This window comes from Mesocricetus auratus, unplaced genomic scaffold (assembly GCF_017639785.1).
Source record: "Mesocricetus auratus isolate SY011 unplaced genomic scaffold, BCM_Maur_2.0 Super-Scaffold_100007, whole genome shotgun sequence".
Classification (NCBI taxonomy): Eukaryota; Metazoa; Chordata; class Mammalia; order Rodentia; family Cricetidae; genus Mesocricetus; species Mesocricetus auratus.
Window position 1 is genome coordinate 53,811,964 of NW_024429191.1, and position 24,349 is coordinate 53,836,312.

The 24,349-nt window shown below is 42.3% G+C and overlaps 1 protein-coding gene across 2 annotated transcripts in view; it reads right to left on the bottom strand.

The window, feature by feature from the left end:
* The window catches only part of Rpa1 (replication protein A1), a 52,707-nt gene that overhangs the window by 12,871 nt on the left and 15,487 nt on the right, over positions 1-24,349 (bottom strand). For both annotated transcript variants that reach the window (XM_013111808.3, XM_005067398.4), the window contains exons 5-13: positions 20,379-20,467; positions 9,945-10,037; positions 6,604-6,736; positions 5,318-5,420; positions 3,682-3,750; positions 3,362-3,554; positions 3,079-3,218; positions 2,654-2,802; positions 211-343 (exon numbers count right to left, since the gene is read on the bottom strand). In XM_013111808.3, coding sequence (XP_012967262.1) covers positions 211-343; positions 2,654-2,802; positions 3,079-3,218; positions 3,362-3,554; positions 3,682-3,750; positions 5,318-5,420; positions 6,604-6,736; positions 9,945-10,037; positions 20,379-20,467 — 1,102 coding nt within the window. The remainder of the gene's footprint in view (positions 1-210; positions 344-2,653; positions 2,803-3,078; positions 3,219-3,361; positions 3,555-3,681; positions 3,751-5,317; positions 5,421-6,603; positions 6,737-9,944; positions 10,038-20,378; positions 20,468-24,349) is intronic.

Sequence of the window (24,349 nt, forward strand, 5' to 3'; positions counted from 1 at the left end):
ACCAGAGGCCACAATACACCCCTCACCACACACCGCCTCTACACTGGCAGGGACTGAGACGCCAACAAAGAGAAGCAGTAATTGGCGCTCTGGCGCAGGGCTCTGGGGTCCCAGATGAGAATACAGCCTGAACCTGAACCTGAAAGCATGATTTAAAAACTCAACCCTCCAGCGCTTTCTGGCTTCTGTGAAATAAGAGACATGAGGCACCTTGTCACCCTGGCCCAGGTTCTCCGATTTAGCCTCATACAAAGTTTTCCAGTTGGTGTTGCTGCCTCCAGTGCCTCCACTCCTCAGGTCAGAGATGGAAACACCATCTAAGGCTTGTCCTTCTGAGTCGAACCTAAAAAACAAAACAAAAGGGCTGGAGAGATGGCTCAGAGGTTAAGAGCACTGACTGTTCTTCCAGGGGTCCTGAGTTCAATTCCCAGCAACCACATGGTGGCTCACAACCATCTGCAATTCAATCTGATGTCCTCTTCTGGCATGTAGGCAGAACACTGTATATGTAATAAATAAATCTTTAAAAAAAAAAAAAAAAGCAACGGTGACAGGAACTTCGCATCCTTCTCAAATGTGCTGTTTAGATATACCAGCCACGAGTTCTGTCACCACCAGGCCTCTCCAGCAGACCTTAGCCCACTGAAGAAATACAATGGCCTTCCTTTCGATCTCATTTGTTTTGCCCTCCACGCCCACACCACCCCATGGTCAAGACAAACTGACAAAGTACGACAGACCCCTTCCCCAAACTGGGGTGCATATTAAAAAAAAAAACCAGTGAACAAAGGCAGCAACAAAAGGCGACCCTGCGCAGTCCCCCGGGGTTTCAAGCCTTTACCTCAATCACTTAAATGAATCAGATGAAAAGGGACATTTTGTTTCATGAGTCAGCCAAAAATGTTTTCATGGTAGAAAATCTTTTAAGCCTAATCAGTTATAGAATTCAACACACTTCATCAGAAGGCATTATCTGCCATGGTAGATATTTGTTTTCTCAGTGAGAAATTCATGTATGCAAATATCAAGGTTAACTCATTTATATAAAATTATTATTAAAACTGATTACACCTCTTGACCATCTACTGGCTAATCTGAAAGAAAAGAGGTCAGGGAGAAGGTAGCAAGAACATGCAGTGGCAGAGAGCAGTGAGCTTAAGATAAAAAACATGAGCTGGGTGTAGTGGCACATGTCTTAAATCCCAGCCTTTGGGAGACAGAGGTGAGTGGATCTCTGAGTTCGAGGACAGCCAGGGACACACAGAAAAACCCTGTCTCAAATAAATGAACAAACAAACACAAACATATAAAACACCCAAGTGGTAGCCACATTGTGTCAGGTAAGCAGCTACATCACCACCGAGGACAGAGTCCATAATCGGTTTCACCACTACTCGATGAGAAAGTCTATGGCTTCAAAACCTTCATGCAGACATTTGCCACCAGAGATATCAATCGATAATCAACAGAGCAAGGAGACAGGAGCCTTATTATAATATTAACTCCACTCTGTTAGTGCCAAGATCTAAACGTCGCTAACCCTTGCCTGGGTGGGGTGCGTGCACTGAACTTGTCCTAGATCAATGACAGGATCTTTCGTTCAGGGGACAGACATGCCCTTTTGTGTTTTCTGTGATCACAGTTACTGACAGTGAAATATGAGCACCTTAATGTGGGTGTGCAATTAACCTGGAGTTATGCTCTGAGCCTGGAAGAAAATCAACCAACAAAAACAAACCAAAGACATGATTGTTTCTAGTCAGACTATTATGGGGTTCTGTCATATAATGCAATGCTAGCTTTCAACACTGTTAAACAGATGGATACAGGCCACTCATGAGGTGGCTTAAGCAATACAGACACTATAGGAGATGTTCTATCAAATTATTCAAATATTACTGTTACTGGCATATATCAGATTCAAAACAAAAATGAAGAGCATAAAACGAGCTATTAGTGAGTCCCCTAAACTCTAAGCCACAGCTGGAAACCACACACGCCCCCTGTGACTACAGCTATACAAATGACTTAAGCTTGGGCTGGGTAAAGTATTTTCTTTGCCCACATCAATTCTTCCACATGACATTCTCAGGATAAAGTGCTCTTCTAAGGCAGAGTTTTAATACCTTAAAAAGCTAGATAACGGTGTGGGGATTTTAACAAGCTCTCCTGTCTCTTGAGTGTTTCAAGAATAGCGATGTAATGCCAACAAAAAACCCATTGTTCCCACCATGCTTTGACAGAGTCCAGTGAATACACACCAGAAGAGGTGAGAAAGTACATTCTACCCCTACATCAGCTGCCCACAGCTCAAACCTAGGAGCAAAAGATGCTCTCAACACATCCTTTAGCTCCCAGCTGCTAAAGCCTTGCTGTTGGGGGAGTGGTGGTGGTGGGGGATCAAGGTCAGCATGCAGCACTTACATTCTAATTGCTAATTACATTCTAATGACTCTCTAGGTTCATCAGGGGATTAAGTTGGTCAGTTTAAGGGCTTTCAGGCCACCATCTCGGAAGGTATAAGGCCTCCAAGAAACGCAGGAACCACTCCACTCAATAACAAAGGCTCGGCAGAAGCTCAGATGCTATGGAAACTAGCTCTTCTTAAAGCCTGAGCACGAGTAACTGCTTAGCCAAGGCCCACAAAACCTACCATCCACGGAGTTTATAGGCCTCTGGGATGTCAGGATTCACAATGATAGTGCTAGATGACAAGACAGAGAGGCTCCGTCCACCAAAGTCAGAGACCCGGGCTCCTTTGATAGCCATCACAGGCTGCCTAGAACCATCAAACTTGTCGGCCTGCAAAGCAAATGCACACAAGCATCACCGGCAGGAAGAAGGAACGGGGTATGTTTATGGAGAACAGTCAATAGTAGAGTGAATACTGTCAAGGTATGTGGACTCTACATAAGACAGAGCTAACATTAACGAAACTGCTCAGTCTTCCAGGAAACCAATCTATCTCCACCTTCCTGAGGCAGAGTAAGGGACAGTCCAACTCTGTCTCTCTGGAGCTAAAGCCCACAGCTCAGGACAAGCACCCCACCCATGGACTCTGTCAATGCAAGGACTCACATCTTCTCCCCACAGGGTTGCAGTCACCACTTTCCCTGACATGTCCATTAGATAGATATTTCTCTTAGCAACTTCTCTGTTGCTAGACTTCACTGTGATTTTTGTTGAATCTTCATAGCTCTTGCAGATCCCGATTATATCTAAAACACAGAACAAGTTGTAACAGCACAGATCAAGGCCCCTCTTAAAACATAACCAAGGGATGCATGGCAAGCCTGTTAGTTGTGCACCACCCCAAACACCAGACATAATCACCACTGTTTACCCTCAACCCTGGACGCACCTACAAGTGAGTCTTTAGACTTGCTCTCTAGGTCACCGATTCCTGTGAAATCAAACTGAACTGTGGGTAAGTGATGGCCATCTTCACAGAGAAGGACAGAAGTCTCATTATTGAAAGTCATCTCGTAGTCATTTTTAACAGCTGAGAATTGCTTGTTAGCGATCTTCAGAGTGCCCTTTGAGAAATAATACACCTGCAAAAGAGTCCAAGTCAAGGAATGCTAGTCAGCCCATCAAAACCATTCCCCACAATACAACATGCCGATTGTGCTCACAGCACTTACTGGCCAGTTCCTCAGTTCTGACTCAACTCTGTCTTACCTTGTTCACTTCAATAAGGGGAAAGAACTTGTCCACCTGCTCATTGAAAGCAGTCGCTCTGATTTCACCCTGCAAAAGCAAGTGAGAGCACATGAGAACTGTGCTGCCAGACACCTGCTCTGAACAGCGAGAGCCGGCCATTTTGGCATTAAGATAACATCTTTGGAGCAGCACTGTAAGCATAAAGAGGTCCCACAGGGCTGCAGACATTCCAGAAACCTATATATACTCTCATGCTATCAGTTCTGGTAAAACAAGAGAAGTTCAACTAGCTGAGCCCACAGATATGACTGAACCATCTAAGCTAAAAGTGTAAGATACGGGTGCTGGCAAGATGGTTCGGTAGATAGGCACTTTGCTGTGCAATCTCCGCCACCCAGTTTGACCCTCGGAAGCCATGCAAAGGTGGAAGACCATCACGCTGTTCTCTAGCTTTTACTCATGTATGTGCACACACACAAACTAAAATAATTTTAAAATGTCATCTAAAACATTTTTAAAAGGAAGAATTTAATATTCCAATAATGAAAACAAAAAGTTCTGGCTCCCGAGTGACAGGCTCAAAGCCCACGGGAAAGCATGCTGAACCCCAATGATTCAGCAGTCTTCCTCACGTCTGCAACCTAAATGATGGGTTACTTCACAGTCAGGAGCTGTTGCCAAAAATGTTCTAACAAGTCATGCTTTCAAGTTGCTTGAGATTTGATTGCACTGTTACTCTTCTGTCAGGTGGTGTGTTAATGATGGATAAGAAACTTAACTAAATGGTTGAAATCTTACCCAGACAACTTGCAGGAAGTTAGTTTCTGATACTGAATCTGTCACCACAAAAAGAGAAAGAGGCGGGGGAGAAAGATTCTGACCTCACCGGTATCAGTTTGTTATTTTTGTATGTATGGGTGTTATGACGGCATGTGTGTGTGTGTGTGTGTGTGTGTGTGCATCGCTTGCATGCTTGATGCCTGAAGGGAGGCCAAGAGAGTGCTGGATCCCTGAAACTGGAGTCACAGCTCTGAAAGAGCATCTCTCCAGCCCCTGAATTTTGCTTTAAGTAAAATATGGTCAGAAACATCCCCACAAAGCTGGGTAACTGTTGCCCACCTTCTGCTAGAGGCAAATGTACTGCTCTTTAGCAAGGATCACATCCCAGGACTTCAACTAAGCCTCCAGCAATGTAATCAGAGCACTGTGCTGCAGTCTCTCCAGCATGTAAGGCTATTTAGAGCATACTAACTTCTATTGTTACAAAAGCTCTCCGTGAGGAGTAGTTTTTCTGATGTTTAGCCCTATTCTGGAGATAGCACTAAAAATCTACAACAGTCAGGTGGCAGTGGCGGTGGTGGCATTGGCAACGCATGCCTTTAATCCCTTTAATCCTTTAAACTTGGGAGGCAGAGGCAAGCGGATCTCTGAGTTCGAGACTGGTCTACACAGCTAGTCCTAGGATATCCAGGGTTACACAGAGAAACCCTGCATTGAAAAACAAACTAACAAACAAAAAAAAAACCTACAATAAATGGAAAGCCATAGTGACAATCATATTTCTTTCTGTTGAATTGATATTTGCCACTGCATGGGCCTCAAAGCTGAGCCCAAGTCTTGGAGGCCAACACCTTCCCATGTGGCAAATACTCACACTTTCATCTACAAGTTCTATAGAGAAAAGTTTCCCTTCCCCTCGGGAATTGCTCCAGGTACGGATCTGACTTTTGTTGGTGACACGGGCACAAATAGTCCACCTAGAAAGCAAACAGATGACATTAACTGTGCGTAGTCTTTCTTATTTGGAATAAAGATAAGCAGAAATTATCTTCCTGTGGTCTTTCTTTTCTCATGCAGAGTCTGTCAATGCTAGCTGTATTTTAATTCAGCTAATTAAAACCCCAAGATGACATATAGGTTTGACAATTTACAAAATAAGTAAACAGTACAATACATCAGGTAGTTTAACACTAACTCATTCTCCTGTCAAATAAGTAAATTTATAAACCCTCTTCCTTCCTCAAAAAACATCACCAAGGCAACAATATCCCTTTAATGAAAGATTCCAAGGGGGAAAAATGCAGTTATACCAGTAATTATATTTCGCCACTATTTTCAATTACAGGAACCGACACAATCACTATCAAATGTCTGCCTCATTTCTAATGCATGCCAAGTATAAACACAAGCCTACAAAACATGGCATTCATGGGTCACCAAAAGAAAGCACTCCAAAGTGGTACGACCCTAGAGAAAGGCCACTAAGAAAGGAGTCCCCAAACCCAAAACCCTGGTGCCCATCCTGAAAACAGAACTTGAGCACACTGACTTCCCTACTTAGAATTAAACAGGAGAAATTATCTTCCATATTTACCAAGTATTGCAAGATAAATAAGAACCTACCTTAAAGAATTCTGGAGAAAAAAAAAGCCCACTAATGTTCAATGCCTTAATTATTTTTTAATGGAAAAAGTAGTATCAAAGAAATCCAAGTTTGGGGCAAATTAATGTGGCTAACACAAATAGGACAGATTATCTTAGCTAAATTAAATCATAGTAACAAGTTTTGAACTGAAAGTCATCTATTTATATGAGATAAAATGTGAATTAGCACAAATATGTGTGTGTGTGTGTGTGTACACACACACAAAATTCCTAAGCCTATCAAATGATTCTTTAATCTGTAAATAATTTAAACTTCAAATTTTTCAAAAAATGACAAAAATTCCATAGGCTATGGTAGACTGCTATTTTTACCTTTTTTTTTTTTTGATAAAAATGTTAAAGATTGTCACAATTTGCATCCTTTAGCTAAAAAAACAAGAAAAGCATCCTATGTGGTAGTGACCCAGAAGTTCACACATAAGTCCATAAGAGCGCACGGTAACTTCCTAGACCATTTGGGAATGGGTCCCACCCTTGTCCTATTCGACAACTCACTTGGATTGGTAAGGGGTTAGGCTGGCAATGGGCACCACTTTGGACTGTGTCCCTCCTGAAGGCTGCAGCAGGCCAGTTCCAGCAGGTTTTCCAAATGGCTTTGAGGCACCATAAGCCTTAGCCACAGTAGAACCTGAATAAATACACCAAAAACAGGCAATCGTTTCATTTTTGTTTCTTGAAGTGTAGCGTGTATATGTGTTTTATGTGTGTGAGTACACAGGTGCACATGCTATGGCACAGATGTGGAAGTTAGATGATGACTTCAAGAAATCCAACTTTGTTGTCTTTCCACTGAGTATGCCAAGTTAGCAGTCCACAAGCTTCCAGGGATTGGCTTGTCTCCACCTCTGATTTCTCAAGGACACTGTCAGTAGAGATGCTCTTGCTACTACATTTGGCTTTTATGTGGGCACTCAGGATCTGAATTCAGATCTTCATGGTTATGAAGCAAGTGCTTTCATTCACTAAGTCATCTCCCCTGTCAGACAACCATTATTTTATTTGTCTAAAATTAATTCTCGAGCTGGGTGGTGGTGGCACACGCCTTTAATCCCAGCACTCGGGAGACAGACACAGGCAGATCTCTGTGAGTTCGAGGCCAGCCTGGTCTACAAGAGCTAGTTCAGGACAGTCTCCAAAGCCACAGAGAAACCCTGTCTCGAAAAACAAAACAAGCAAACAAACAAAAATTAATTCTCAATATGGCCATGCCACAGGAAGCTAGACGTTAAGGAGCCAGGAAAGGACATCTATCACCAATGTGTCATCTCAACACTGACACAGGGTAGGAAAGTCTAGGATGAAATCTACAGAGCAGTGTTCAGTTGTGAACAGAGACTAAGAGCCAATTTTTGGGTAGCCTAGTCTGTGACCTCCTTGCTTCCCTTTGCCAAGTTCCACAGCTGTCCTTCATGCAGCAGGAACACAATCAAGGTCTATTGACTAATGAGATGCTTTCTATCTATGGACACTATTATCTATAAAGCTTCAATTTCTAATAAACCAAATCCTAGTTTCAATAATCTCCCTCCTTCTGTATCAAAATGCTTTTCAAAAAGATTTATTTTATTTTTCACTCATGTATGTACATATGTGTATCTGAGTGTATGCCATGTGTGTGGTGCCTGCAGGGGCATCAGATCTGGAGCTGGAGTTGTGAGCTGCCTGACAGGGGTGCTTGGAATCATACTCAGGTCCTTTAGAAAAGCAATATGTGCTCTTAACTGTTGAGCCACCCCATCTTTCCACACTGCCCCCCCCAGTCTCTCGAGGCAGGGTTTCACTGGGTAGGCTTGGTTGGTCCAAGTGGTGAGTACTTTTTTATAGTCAGGCATGGTGGCAACACCTTTAGCCCCAGCACTTGGGAGGCAGAGGCAGGTGGGTGTTTAAGTTCAAGGCCAGCCTGGTCTAACAGAAAGAGTTCCCAGGACAGCCAGGGAAACCCTGTCTCAAAAAACAAAAAAAAATATTTAAAAAATGTATTACTATGCATGTTTGATGGACACATGGGGATTTGGGTTTATGGTGGGCAAAGGTCAACTGCGGGTTCTGGAGGTTCAATAAGGGTTGTCAGGTACTTTTATCAGCTGAGCTATCTTGCAGGCTCACAACTTTTTTTTTTTTTTTTTTTTTTTTTTTTAACCAGAATTTGGTTAAAGACAAGGAATCTACTTCCTGAGCTTCCACATAGTGTGGCATGGATCACATACTCCCAGGTTCTTAAGTTTTCTGTTCTGGGGAGTCAGAAGTGACAATGTTCCTTAAGATGATGCAAGGAAACACACACACTGCAGAAAGAACGTGTCCCTGTGTATATGCACACACAGGACAACCCCCCACCCCCACCAGAGTTTTAGGTCTAGCGATATAGCACAGTGGTAGAACACTTATCTAGCACCCACAGGGTGCTCAACGGGTAGGGGACCATCCCCACAATTTTATAAAAGATACAGAAGAACCCATTCATTCAATATTTTTACACCAGGGAACCACCTGTCACACACATCTAGTCCATTTTCTACTACCTCCCAGTTTAGGGAACATTAATTGATCATTACAAATAAATTTTAATATAAGGCAAATAAATGCAAATGAAAATAGGCAAGTCTGTGGAGGTGGGGGGGGGAAGTGATGTATTGTTTGAGTTTCAGCCAAAAAAGGGGCTTTTCAATCACTTACCATTTTAGAGAATGTATTCCACTACCTCCTTCAGCCATTTAGTGTCAGAGAGGAGAATAAATGTAACTTATGGAGATGGGTAGGTGAGAGTCACCCTATTACAGGGATGGATTAAAAACAATGAAGACCGATGGGGGAACTTGTATGGACTAAAAGTCTCATAGAAACTTAATGACACATTAATTCTACTTTTCTTAGGAACTTGCATTAAAAGAAAAAGGTGGGCGGGGAGACTGGAGAGATGGCTCAGTAGATCCAAGTACCCGTCCCAACCCTGCAGACCTGGGTTCAATCCCCAGGACACACACATAACTGACTCCAGCAAGTTGCCTTCTGATTTCCACCTAAACACTGGCACTTGTAGGCACAATAAACAAACAAATAAATCTTACATAAAATCAAAATATAAAGAGTTGAGAAGGGAGAAGGCAGTATGATGTGGTAATAAAAATCAGTAATAACAAAACTCTAAAAGGAAATTTAGCCATCGTCTATAGATTGGTTTCCAAGGGTGGCATCCCAGACGAAGAGGTCCCTAAAACAAACCAGGAAGCACACCAAATTACTGCAACAAGACCTGCTATGGCCAAAGTTAACAGAAGAGAGAAAAAAATGAAGGTACGGCCAACAGGAACAATTCTGTCTCAAGGGAAAAGATAAAATCCTATGAGAGCCTCAAATGAGAAACTTGGGAGAGACAAGCCAAATGTAACAAGTGAATGGTAGGTCATAAAAAGGTGAGAATTTAGTTGGAATTATTCTTTGCAATCTACCATGAATGGATTTTTTTTTTGAGAGTCTTATGTAACTCAGGCTGGCCTTGAACTTGCTATGTAGTGGAGATTGTCCTTGAACTTCTGATCCCCTTGCCTCTACCTCCAAGTGCTGGCCTAGGCTTCTATGCCTAAACCATGAAGAGAATTTTGAAAACTGTTCAGTCTCAGAGTAAATTTTATTATTATTATTAATTTTTTTTTGGTGGTTCAAGACAGGGTTCTTTGTGTAGCCTTGGTTGGCCTTGAACTCAGAGATCCACCTGCATCTGCCTCCAGATTGCTAGAATTAAAGGTGTATGTCACCACTGCCTGGCTCAAAGTAAACTTCAAAACATTCTTTTGATCCTGACCCACCACTCCTGATACTCTTAAATAACAACTTACCCATTCCCAAGCTCCCACTCTGTGGCTGGGGCTTGCTGACTGGTGGTGTGGCTGGTGAGGCTGGGGAAGGGACTACTTGTTGCTGCCCATGTCCTGGAAATCAAAAGAAAGGCCGTTTCAGTCCAAACCTGGTCAAGAGATTTCAATGTGAATAAAAGTGCCCTGGGCAACCAAACCCTATTCCGTTAGCTCTTAGAGGGTCAGAATGCACACCCAGTGCCCAGCTGCACACCAGACATTTGCAAAGGGCTTGCTTTTTTGTCTGCATAAAGTAAAGGTTGTTTACATTTACCTTTTAACTGTTTAGAACTGACAGCTTTCAGTTTTAATGAGGTTCTCCCTAAAGCCTTGCCCATTTCTTCAGCAAGAACCCACAGTAAAGTCACTGGGCTGAATCTGGGATACCATCACTATTTCCATAGCAACAAATCGATGTCATCAACAGGACTGGGTATTCATGGCAGGATCCATCAGAAAAGAAAGCTGGGTGGTAGGAAACCTAAAAGCAGCTCAATTGAGCCTCAAGTGCTTCAGCTTCAAAGAAAAAGGAGACGCTCAGAAAGGATTCTACCCTTTCCCCCAGACAAAGCAACCTTATTTTGCGACTGACAGCTGGTGGAAAATATGAGTTGAAAGAGTTGCAGGTAGCGTGAAGTGCCAGTGAACTGTCGCAGCAGGGAGAGATGAGAACGGAGTTCAGAGGCAGTCGTGTCAAGGCAGCGGGGAGATAAAAAGGAGGGGAAATGAACATGTCTCTCAAGCAGAAAATAAGAAACACCACGCCGTGAGAGTATGTATTTGCCCTTCACCCTTTATACAAATGTTTATGAAGTTGAAGAACGCTAAAATTGTAAATTGCCTACCCCTATGTCTTAAAATAACAAATTTATGGAGTTGGAGTTCATCTTTGTGACTGTCTCTGAAGGCCAAAGTCAGCCTCATTTGGGCTGCTCACCCCGAGCACCCGCCTGCCTGCAGCTTACAAGGGCAGCTAAAAGATATGCCCAGAGTACCCTGAAATACTGAAAATGGTGAGCACAGGTGGGAATCTCCCCCTACACTGTGTCTGTGCCTTCTTCAACCCCTGTTGGGCTTCCCAAGGTCCTAACTCACCAGGCATGTTACACACCCACTTAGTTCATTTTTGCCAAAATTAGTCTTAAGTGGCACAAGGAAATGAGATGTAATTGTGCCATTAGAGACAAATACATTTAGCATAAAGTTTAAAAGATTAAATAGAACTGATTATGTTTTCATTCTTCCTATGGAGAGAAAAATTGAGATACCTTATTTACATAGGAAAAGGGCACAGGCTAACTGACAATGAAACCCTGCACTTACAGTTTAGTTTTTCCATTATCCTAGGATTTACAGTCATAAGATACTGGGCATGGGAAAACTGTGTGACAATCCATCTTGTGAAAAACACTTAAGAAAATTTTTTTGGAGACAGAGATTTTCTTTGTAGTCCTGGAACTTGTTAGACCAGCTAGCCTGCCTCCACCTCCTAGTGCTGTGTTTAGAGGGTTTCGCCACCACCACCCAGTCCAGTTGTAACATCCTAAGTGAGGTCTTTTAAAATTGGCAAGGAAAGGAAAAGTTGCTCAGTAAACAACATCAAAGGAAATTGGTTAGAAAAAAGTGTATGTTTATCTGAATCATAAGACATACTTTTTTTTTGAAAATGCAGATTTTATTTGGAGTCAATTGAAAACTTTCATTACCATAATTAAGCATAAGACATACTTTTAAAAGTGACCTCCTATCCTCCAGCTAAATTTTCTCCTTCTTTGTGTGTTCACCTGTATAGAGGTCAGAGGACATCTTGAGGGAGTCCTCTCCTTCTGCTACGTTATATGAGTCCTAGGGTTTGAACAAAGGTCATCAGGTTTGGGGACAAACGCCGTCATCTGCTGAGCCATTTCACAGGCCACTCCTTTTCTAGTTTCTACGATAAATAAAGTAGGAAACCACATTTTCAGAGCCACACCTGCTGCTGCTGCATACATCTGACTGAACAGGACAGTCACTGGACACACATTCAATTTCTATAAAAAGATAAATGAGGACAGAGGGGACAGCTCGGTTGGTCGACTAAGTATAAAGATCCTAGTTTAATCCCTAGATGTGGGGGGAGGGTACTAGAGAGTAAAGATGGACTAGGGAGGCAGAGATAGGCAGATTCCCAGAGTTTACGTTCACTAGTTAGCTAGTTCAACTGATGAACCAAATTCAGTGAGAAAGCCTGTCTCAGAAAATAGAACAGGGAGTGACCAAGAAAACACCTGACATGGGTCTTTGGCTTCCCCACATGTATGTACACAGATGTACATGCTGAGATAACAGCTGCTCAGGAGGACCGTAGAATGTTCAAAGTCAGAGACAGAAGGTAAAACAGAGTAACCAGAGACAGGAAGTGGGAAACGGAGTGCTGGAGATAACTGCAGCTTCTCTTGGGGAAGATTAAACAATGCAACCGATTTAAGGTCACTGTGCTATGCATGTAAAAATGGTAAACAGTCAGCTACAATGGCACCCGCTTGTAGCCATAGCTACTTAGGAGACTGAGAGGCAAGACAATTATTTGAAGCTGGAGTCCTAGGCCAGCACAGTAGCACAGATAGACCCCCACCTCAAAGTTAAACAGCGTTTATTTTACTACAATTAAAAAAATAGACAACATATATACCTATTCTAACATGTACATTTTTATATGAATTAGTTGCAATTTTTAGCAGAACATAATACAATGACAGCCTTAGATTCAATGAAGTATGCTATGTAACTAACAGGTCTCCAATTGATAAGTTCTTGAGGTTGGGGTACTCCGCTGGTGAGTACCTGCCTAGCATGCTCTAGGTCCTGGTGGTGCATCACCTGTAATCCCAGCACTCAGTGGGTAGAGGTAGGTGGATGGAAAATTCAAAGTGCTCCTCCTCGGCTACACAATGAGGCCAGTCTGGGATGCATGCGATAACAGTAACAAACAGCACCAGCTACTACTGCTACTGTTTTTCAGAGCGTTTACTCTGGACCAGGAGCAAGGGGTAAGTGCACCATTCCAGTAACTGTCAGTACTAGGATGGAGATAGTACTACATCCTTTAACATGGCAGAAGAGAAAGAAGCTAGTATCACTCAGCTCTTCTGGCTAACTTCATGTACATCACCACCATGTGGCTAATTTGTAAACAACCAATCCTGGCAACAATCACTAATTATATAGATCATAAGATGTGGTAATTAGGAAAAGCTACTAATCCACTTAGTAGAGTAACCTTTATCTCTTGCAAATCTGGTACAAGAGTCAGCCCTGAACCAAATGGTGACAGGCATTCCAGAGCATTCTAAATAGCAACATTTGCCCTTCTATTAATGTACTGCAATGCAGCGACTGCCCACAAGACCTCAAATAAATCAGTCCATAGCTAAGGAAAAAATCTTTCTAAAAGCCAAAATGATTCTGCAAAGCAATAATGTAGACTCTGTTTATAATGATTTGTTTTGTGCCCCCTGCAAATCAAGCCACTCTAGTAGGCTAGATCAACATAGAAACTCTTCAGCTATCTCGCTCTGGATGGCTATACACTGGCTCTGAGCCAGGAGGGAAACAGGAGCTGAGAGCAGACTCCAGCTCCTCAGGTGACCCGCACTCATACCCATCATTTTTACTATCTATTATGGCAAGTGAGCTGTGGGAAGAGAAAAATTCACAAACGCACCAACTTCCTAAGCAAGTACTTTCTTAACAAATACAAAGAATAAACAGAGCTCCCCCAACCCCGTGGTGTCATACACCTTTAATTTCAGCACTTGGGAGGCAGAGGCAGACAGATCTCTGTGCGTTTGAGGCCAGCCTAGTCTATATAGTTCCTGGACAGCCAGAGCTACAATAGTGAGACCCCATTTTAACTCCCAAACCACTGAAAACAAACACAAAAGAATAAATAGAAGAATCAACACAGTATTTCTAAGCTCCTGTTGTCACAGAAAAGGGACATAACCAGGCTGAATATAGTTCCAATATGAATAATAAACTAAGTATTGTATAATACCTTTAAGTCCGAGCAAGCTGTTACCACCAATAGTGAAGACACAAAAGATTTGCACACAGACACACAGTGACAAAAAATACAGTTACAAATATGACAAACTTAAAGCCATCCATTCCTACAATATAAGCAGCATGAACTGTGTTTGCAGTTTTATTTCCCACACTTTGAATCATCTCTTTGTTCAATATGGCAGCAGTAGCAAAATGTATATTTTGCACTTCAATGCATTCTGGAATTCCCACTGGTCTGATCTGGGTTTGTTCACTAACTAATGGTCACCCACCATGTAAGAGGTTCTGGATTAGGTTCCAGAGGACATAAATCTGGCTTTAGTTCTCCTCCTATTCAGAAGCTGTTGCACACGGTACTGCAATGGTCTCTCCAACCAAGACATTTGCATGGCGGCTCAAGTAACAATGGCATTCAATAGCAAATATTCCCCAACAGCAAACTCTTCTTATCCCTCTGTACTGTAAGTGACCCTGAAGACGGGGAACAACCAATGAAACTGGAGAGAGACAAAGGGATTTTCCCCATAGCTCTATGGTTCTGACCCCAAACAAAATCATCTTTTGGCCTTTCATTCTATCTTTATTGCAAACATTTGTCCCTGAAATACAGCATCTGAGGCAAACCATCTAGTTAAATAAGTCAGAATGATGAATAACCAGTAGGACCTTCCCCAGTCCTAGACTTTTTTTTTTAGATAGCCTCACGTAGCCCAGGCTATCCTGGAACTCATTATGAAGATAAGGATGACTTTAAACTGATTTCCTGGCTTCTACCCCTGGGTGTCAGGATTTTTACAGGGACAAGCCACCAAGCCCATCGATTCATTTTATGTTTATTTGGTTTTGGATGTTGTTCTGAGATGGCCTCCAGTGTGCTGAGGTTCATACAGGTGTGAGCCAGCATGACAGGCCTCTAAAGTCCTAATTTATTAACAGTAATAGTAGTAAAATAGTTTTTAAAATGATACATTTTTATTTGTTTATTATATGTGTGTGCATCTGCATGTGGGTATGTGCACACTAATGCAGGTCCTCATGGAGGCCAGAGGCTTCGGTTCCTTGGAGCTGGAGTTAGACTGTGGGTGCTGGGAATGGAACCAAAGTCCGTTCCTAATTGTTGAGCCCTCTCTCCAGCCCAGTAATAAAAATTTTATTCACATGATAGGTGCAATAGCTTGTGCTGTAGTCCCAAGACTAAGGAGGCTGAGACAAGAGGACTAGTTCAAGTCTGAGGTTAGTTAGAGCTACATAGCAAGTGTCAGGCCAGTCAGACGTATACAGTAAGAGGTCAGAGAGAGAGCATTGGTTGCATTTCCAGAGGACCCGGGTTTGAGTCCAAACACCCACATGGCAGCTTACAACTGTTTCTGACTCCAGTTCCAGGGGCATCTGATGCCTTCTTTTGGCCTCCATAGGCACCAAGCATACAAGCAGACAAAACATTCACATACATTATCTTAGGGTTTTCATTGCTGTGAAGAGACACCATGACTACAGCAACTCTTATAAAGAAAACATTTAACTGGTGTGAGTCGAGTGTGTTTTCAGAGGTTCAGTCCACTACCATCATGATGGGGAGCATGGTGGTGTACAGGCAGATATGGGGCTGGAGCTGAGAGTTCTACATCTTGTAGGCAACAGGATGTCAACTGAGACACCCAGTGGTATCCTGAGCACAGGAAACCTCAAAGCCCACCCCCAATGACACACTTCCTCCAACAAGACCATATATACTCCAACAAAGCCACATCCCCTAATAGTGCCAACTCCTTATAAGATTATGGGCGTCAATTATATTCAAACTACCACATTTCACTCCCTGGCCCTAGTAAGCTTGTAACAATAACAATGAAAAATGCATTTAGTCCAATTTCAAAAGTCCCCACAATCCATCACAGTCTCAACGTTGTTTAAAAGTTTAAAGTCTCTTCTGAGATTCATGCAATCTCTTAAATATAATTGCCTGTAAAAATCAAAATCAAAAAGCAGATCACATACTTCTAGCATAGGATATACATCACCATCCTAAAATGCAGGAAAGGAAGCATCATAGCAAGGAAATACCAGACCTAAGCAAGACTGAAAACCAGCTGGGCAAACTCTAAACCCTGCATCTCCATGTCTGATGTCAAATGCTCTTCAGATCTCCACCTCCTTTCAGCTCTGTTAACTGTAATACACTTCTCTCTCTCTTGGGCTGGTTCCACTCCCTGTTAGCAGTTCTCCTTAGCAGGTATCCAACAACTCTGGCATCTATAACATTTTGAGTTCTCCAATGCAATCCAGGCTTCAACTTCACAGCTTCTCAATGGCCTCTAGACCTCCATTCAGGGACATCTCTGATACATGCCTGGCCTCAGCAGCTTTCTTTAGGTATGGAGGCAAATTCCATAACCCATTTCTTTTATCCTTAGCGCTAAAGCCAGAACCACACAGCTGAAGCTACCAAGTTCTGCTGCTTACTGGGGCTGGAAGTGGCCCCTTCATTCAATGACATCTTTACCAGCTCTCTGTCCTTCACTGCCTAAACTTATCTGTCCTGAAAGTTGTTCTGTAGACCAGACTGGCCTCAAATTCAAGAGATATGCCAGCCTTTGCCTACCCAGTTCTAGGATTAAAGTTATGCCCCTACCACACCCAGCTCTAAGCTTTCCTTTAGTTTCTTTTCACAAATTGGGAACTTTATTTTATTTCTTAGTCCATTTATCTCCTTGAACACAGAATTTAGTTCTATTCTACTTCCTACTGCTTTTTCTCCTCAAAAACTTACTTTTTGTAACTTACCCTGCTCAGCTTCTCCTTTTCATTATAACTCTTCACTGGAGTTGCCACTAATGTCCATATGACACACTCTGTACTAGGCTGGTTTCATTATAACTCTTCACTGGAGTTACCACTAATATCCATATGACACACTCTGTACTAGGCTGGTTTCATTATAACTCTTCACTGGAGTTACCACTAATGTCCATATGACACACTCTGTACTAGGCTGGTTTCATTATAACTCTTCACTGGAGTTACCACTAATGTCCATATGACACACTCTGTACTAGGCTGGTTTCATTATAACTCTTCACTGGAGTTACCACTAATATCCATATGACACACTCTGTACTAGGCTGGTTTCATTATAACTCTTCACTGGAGTTACCACTAATGTCCATATGACACACTCTGTACCAGGCTGGTTTCATTATAACTCTTCACTGGAGTTACCACTAATGTCCATATGACACACTCTGTACTAGGCTGGTTTCATTATAACTCTTCACTGGAGTTACCACTAATGTCCATATGACACACTCTGTACTAGGCTGGTTTCATTATAACTCTTCACTGGAGTTACCACTAATGTCCATATGACACACTCTGTACTAGGCTGGTTTCATTATAACTCTTCACTGGAGTTACCACTAATGTCCATATGACACACTCTGTACTAGGCTGGTTTCTTAGCTTCAGGCAGACACTTTGGACAAGGGTAAAGGGGAGCCATTTTCTTTACCAAAATATCACAAGAACATCTCTAGGCAACATACTAAAAATCTTCTCCTCTAAAACCTCTTGAGCCAGCCCCCAAGAGTTCAAATAATGCTTAGCACCTCTGTCTGCCATGCTCCTACTAATATAGTCTATTATTAAGCAGTGCTTAAAGCATTCCACTGCTCTTTTTTTTTTTTTTTTGGTTTTATTTTATTTTATTTTTTTTTTTTTGGTTTTTACGAGACAGGGTTTCTCTGTTTTGGAGGCTGTCGGTCCAGCCTGGCCTCGAACTCACAGAGATCCGCCTGCCTCTGCCTCCCGAGTGCTGGGATTAAAGGCGTGCGCCACCACCGCCCCGCTTCCACTGCTCTTACAACCCAAAGTACCAAAGTCCAAATTCCTCCAAACAAACATGGTCCAGACTATCACAGCAATACCTCAGTCCCTCGTACCATTCTGCCTTAGTTGTTTTTATTGTTGTGAAGAGACACCATGACCATGGCAATTAATGTAAAGAAAATATTAAATTGGGGTGGCTTGCTTACAGTTTCAGAGGTTCAGTTCACTATCATCATGATGGGACGCACGGTGGTATGCAGGCAGACGTGATACTGGAGCTGACTGCAAAATCTTGCAGGCAACAGGAAGTTGACTGAGATATTTAGAAGTATCCTGAGCATAGGAAATTTTAAAGCCCACCCTCTCATTGACACACTTCCTCCAACAAAGCCACAACTCCTAATAGTGCCGCTCCCTATGAGATTATGGGGGCCAATTACATTCAAACTACCACACACCCCAAAAAACAAGCAAGCAAGCAAGCAAACAAAACAAACATACAAATAAATAAATGGGGCTGGAGAGATGGCTCAGCAGTAAGAGCATTGTCAGCTCTCCCAGAGGTACTGAGTTCAATTCCCAGCAACTACATGGTGGCTCACAACCATCTGTAGTGGGTTCTGATGTCCTCTTCTGGCATGCAGGTGTACATGAAGGTAGAATACCACATACATAAAATAAATCTTAATAAATTATTCAAAATAAATAAATAAATAAAACAAGCAAAAACTATCATACAGCAAAACATCATAAGCAAATCACAAAGAATCTACAATTTGGATTCAGGTAGTTGCAGGTATGTGTGTGGTGCAATAACAAAGAAAAAGAGGCTATGAATTTGAGAGGGAATGATGGGAAAGACATGGGAGGGAATGGAGAAAGGGAACTGAACACACACACACACACACACACACACAATCTACAACTCATATCTGAACCAAAGAACAACACTCCCTACTTTTAAAAGAACTCTTAGAAATTGAGATGAAAAGACAAACGTATAAGAAAAAGGGCCAACAACAAAAAACAACCAGCTCAGAAGCCAGAAAACAAAAGCAAAGGGGCTCTTAACCCGAGGGGAGGGAGGGAGGGAGGGAGGGAGGGAGGGAGGGAGGGAGGGAGAGAGAGAGAGAGAACTAAATTATCAGTAACAGAAAAGATCTTTAGAAAATCTCCACACTTACAAACCAAATATACTTGTATTAGTACTGTTGTATGAGCCAGGCATGACATCTGGGGAAGCCATCACTAGTGAATTCAACTAGACATTTAAGGAAGAAATAGCTGTGATTCTATATGAACCTAGAAATGTAAAATGAATATTCTCCAGATCACCCTGTGCGGTCAGGATCACTTAGATTCCAAAACTAAACTGACACAAGAAACCGCAGATTAAAATTACTGGGGGGGGCGGCACACCTGGAGAGATGGCTTACTGGCTAAGAACATGTACTATTCTTGCAGGACCAGGACCAGAGTTTAGGTCCCAGCACTCACATCAGGCAGCTCACAACTGCCTATAACTTACCAGAGAGCCTAAATGTCTGCCTTCCAGGGAGAGAGACAAATATAATTAAAAATAAATCTTAAAAAAGATGTGAAAAATACTAAACAAAACCAAATCAGGTAGACTCAGGAAAGCAAATCCAAATATGTGAAAAGGATAATATACCAGAAATCCAGACTTATCCCAGAAATCCCAGGTTGCTTTGGCATCTAAAAATCAATTATAATCCACTATATTAGCTAACTGAAATAGGAAAAGGAATTCAATTATTAATATATACAGAAAAGGCATTTGAGAAAATTCACCATTCATTCTTAACAAAAATGTTAGCAAATAAGAAAAAGAAGTAAAATTTCCTCAACCTGATGAAAAAGAATCTACTGGCCCAGCACAGTGGCTCACACTGTAACCCAGCATCTCAGGCAGAGGCTGGACTGGGCAAGGAGCATCCAAACACCCAATGATTCCAGGAATTCCATCCCTGGATCCCACAATAGGACAGGAGAGAACAGATTCCTGAGAGCTGTCCTCTGACCTCCACATACATGCTGTGTACACACACGCACATACTAAAAGATTTAAACTCACAATTCAATTTGGGAGGAGTGGTTTGAGACAGAGTCTCACTCTGTAGAACAGGCTAGCCTAAAAAAAATCATGTGAGTGTTGACTGTCTTTCTTAAATTTCTCCCTATTTATTCACATACCATTTCTTCAGTATTAAAAAAGTAAAAGAAGCTAGGCAGTGGTGTCACACACCTTTAATCCCAGCATTTGGGGAGCAGAGGCAGGTGGACCTCTGTAAGTTCAAGGCCAGCCTGATCTAGAGTGAGTCCCAGGACAGCCAGTGTTACACAGAGAAACCCTATCTTGAAAAACCAACCAACAAATAAATAATAAAATAAAACAACAAGAAACAGACAGAATGACCTGGTTTCTAGTCCCCTAAATAATCATTTTATTATTAAGACAGTAACATTCTGGATCCATAAAGCGGTATCCAATTGAGGGCTACAACCTATAAGGTAGATTTTTACCTTCATTATAGGGCACTGGATTTCCAATCTTTATTCCAACCTCTTCAGCTGATTTCACAACTTCCAAGTCCATCAAAATAACTACTCTCCTACAAAGACAAACAGACACAAATTAGAATACAGAAGTCTGGAGCTTTGAGAAGAGCTAAGAAGTTTAATGATTGTCTGGCTAAACTGCATCCTTTATTAACTTTTTCTCATTCTTGAATAACTTGAGAAGTGTTAATTCCTATGTAAATACTTCATTCACTTGTTCCCCACATCAATGTTTATTTTTTATATGTCTATAGAGATATTTACTTCCTATCTAGTTCCTTAATTAAAACAGTACATCTTGCTATGTGCCATTATCTTCATGAAGCCACTGATGTAAGAATTTAGATTACTAAATACAAAATCCTACCGCCAAAAAGATGACCTGTTCTCAGAAGCACATACTTATCTAAACCATTACTTTTTCCCAGTGAAAAGCAATTATGGTAGTAGACATTTTAAAAATTTAGTTATTGGGGGCTGAGAATAGAAATAGCTGTGCAAGCTTGAAGACCTGAGTTTGATCCCTAACACCCAGATAACAAGTTAGATGTGGTGGCAATATGCATGGTTCCAGTGCTGGGGAGATGGAGACAGAAGGAGCCCTGGGTCTTGCTGGGCAGTCAGCCAAGCATAAACAGCAAGTTCCAGGCCAGTGTACCTATCTCAGAAGGCACCTCTGCTTCCACAGGTACAGATAAGGGTACCTGTATACATGCATGAACACGCGCACACGCACTGCTCACATGGCTTCATGGTCTGGTTCTGCTACAATACCAGCCCCCAGCTCATCTCATCTCAGCAATTCTAAGCATGCTGCCCTCTAACCCAGCTGTTTTCTTTCAGTACTTGGCATAAGCTGTGCTTCCTCCTGCCATCAAGCCTACACGACGGTCCTCTGTTTTGTTTTGTTTTTTTTTTTCTTCTCTCAATCTGCTTCATCTAGTACGTACTTTTTAGCTCTTATCTCAAACTTGGAACTGAACCAGGGACTTATTCACGCTAGGCGAATGCTCTACCACAGAGCTACACCCCTCCATTTCAAATATCACTTCAAAAGACATTTCCTTGGTCTCTATTTAGATCAGGTTTCTTTGTCCTATTGCAGCCTTGATTTCATCCCTTCAGAACACTTCTTTTAGTTTTACGTTCTCTACTAATTAGTGACTGCTTTCTTTCTCTCTTCTAGACTGCACTTTATTGAAAAGCAGGTAGCCAGCTACAGTACCTAATTAAGCAACAGCCCAAAGATGTAATGATCTATCTGCAGATTAAAAAGAACTACTGATAGATAGCGCAGTAGCTAAAGTGCTTGGGCATACTGAGTGTGAGCACTTGGATTTCAGACATCCAGAAACACACATAAATCCCAGGTGGACGTGGCAATCTGCCTGTAATCCCATCTTTGAGATAAGGGATCCCCAGCGCAAGATGGCTATAAAGACAAGCCAGAATGGGGAGCTCTGGGCTTGACTACAACCCTGCCTCAAAAGTGAAAAAGTAATTAAGGATGATGACTCCCAAACCTTGGCTTTGCATGTTCATGTACAAATGTCAATGTGTGCACACACATGCACATCCCATGCATGTTAGAACTGAAAAATAGAATTTGAAAGCAACATAGCCACAGGCAGGGGGGTGACAGAAGAGTTGCTAGTGGCAATGAAAAGGGTGGGTAAACCTGAGCAAAGGTTAAGCAATAATCACACTTTACTCTTTAGATGGTCTGGCTGCCCAAGGCTGGACTTTACATACAATATATGCTATCTGTATCAAGTTATCCTGCCAGGGTCCTGCCACTTCAATAAAACAAGCCTGAAAAAAATGATCTGCTATGAGCTGGACATGGATAATCTGTTAAAACATCCTACTGAGCCAAATGTGTTGTCGCATGATTGTAATTCCGGCACTTGGGATCAGGAGTTCAAGGATCACTTCGGATGCACAGTGGGTTAGAGGCCAGCCAGCCTGAGCTATATCTCGGTTGGAGAGAGATGTCTCAGTGGTTAAAAGTGCACACTGTTCTTGCCGAGAACCTGAGTTTGGTTCCCAGTACCAACATCTAACAGCTCACAATTACCTTTAATGCCAGCTCCAGGGAATATGATATCTCTGGCTTCCAAAGGTACTCCCCATCAAACACATGCATATATACATAATCACAAAGATGGGCACGCATGCGTGTGCGTACACACACACACACACACACACACACAAGTCTTTAAAAGTTTCATCTTGAAGCTAGGCAATGGTGGAACACACCTTTAATCCCAGCACATGGGAGGCAGAGGTAGGTGGATCTCTGAGTTTGAGGCCGGTCTGGTCTACAAAGCTACACAGAGAAATTGTCTCGAAACACCCTCCCCTACCACTCGCAAAAAAAATTCACATTGGGACCCTGAGAAATGGCTCAGTAGGTAAAGGCACTGGCTGCTCTTTCAGAGGACCTGAGTTAGATTCCCAGCTCCCACATGGTGGCTCACAACTATCTGTAACTCCAGTTCCAGTATACCTGACACCTTCTTACGCCCTTTGTAGACACCAGACACACATGTGCAGCCAAAACATTCATAAACATAAAATTAAAATCTACAATTAAAATATAGTATTAAAATATGTTTCATCTTGTAATACATACAAGCATTAAATGAAATATAGCAAGATGAATACAAAATCCACTCTACAGAGAACCTAGGTAACCTTTATGGGGCTACCATCAGCAAAATAGAGACTATGGGAAACTGAGGACTAGAGACATGGTATCAAAGAAATAAACAGCCAGGGAAAAAGATACAAGGAGGAACATACGGATGTTAGAGGTCTCCAGACAATGTAAATTTACTTCAGATCCTGATTTAAATGAATATATACACAAATGTATACAGACACATACACAAATAAGCATTGATACACCCATATATGAGTAGTTGGAACAAGAACACTGCTGGACATTTATTTTAGATGTAAACGGTACCTGTTTTTCATTTTTGTGGCTGTAGAGGTGTGCAGTATGAGTGAATGCAGGCTGTGTGTGAGCACATGTACATGTGGGTACATGTGCTGCACCTGTATGTGCACAAGCCAGAGGTCAAGACACCAGTAAGCTGGGTGCCTTCTATTACTCTCTACACTTTGTTTAGTTTTCTTTCATGGAACTCACTCTGACCAGTCTGGCAAGGAACTCAAGAGAACCTCCTCTCCCTCTGCCTCCTGAGTGCTGGGCTGGGCTTAAAGGCATGTTCCATTATGCCTAGTCTTTTACATTTATTTATTGTATATGTGGTGTGTCCTCTCTCTCCTCTCTCTCTCTCTCTCTCTCTCTCTCTCTCTCTCTCTCTCTCTCACGCACACACACAAGCTAAGTGGAGGTCTGAGAAGAAGTTTCAGGAGTTGGTTTTACAATGTGGGTTCTGGGGGATCAAACTCAGGTCTCAGGCCTGGTGACAAATGCCTTTACCTGCTAAGCCATCTTACCAGCTTCTCCACCTCAATGTTTTTTTTTTTTTTTTTTTTTTTACTTTTTGGTTTTCTAAGACAGAGTCTCATTATATAGCTATGTGTGTCCTCCACTGGACACATAGACCAGGCTGGCCTTGAATTCACAGATTCACCTGTCTCTGCCTCCCAAATGGTAGAACTAAAGGTGTGCGCCATTGTGTCCCCCCCCCCCTTTTGGATACAGGATCTCTGAGCCCAGAGCTCACCAGCTGGGCAGACTTGCTGCCAGTGAACTCTAACGATGCACACGTCTCCCCAAGCCCGCCTCCAGCACCAGGGCTGTAGAATAGTGTTACCATGCCTAGCCTTTTCTGTGGGTGGTGGGGATCCCAACTCTAGTCATCATGCTTGTGGGGCAAGCACCTCACTAACTGAGCCGTCTCCTCAACCCCAGTACTTCTTTTTCAAAGCTAGTTCATCGTTTAAATAAAAATGATAAC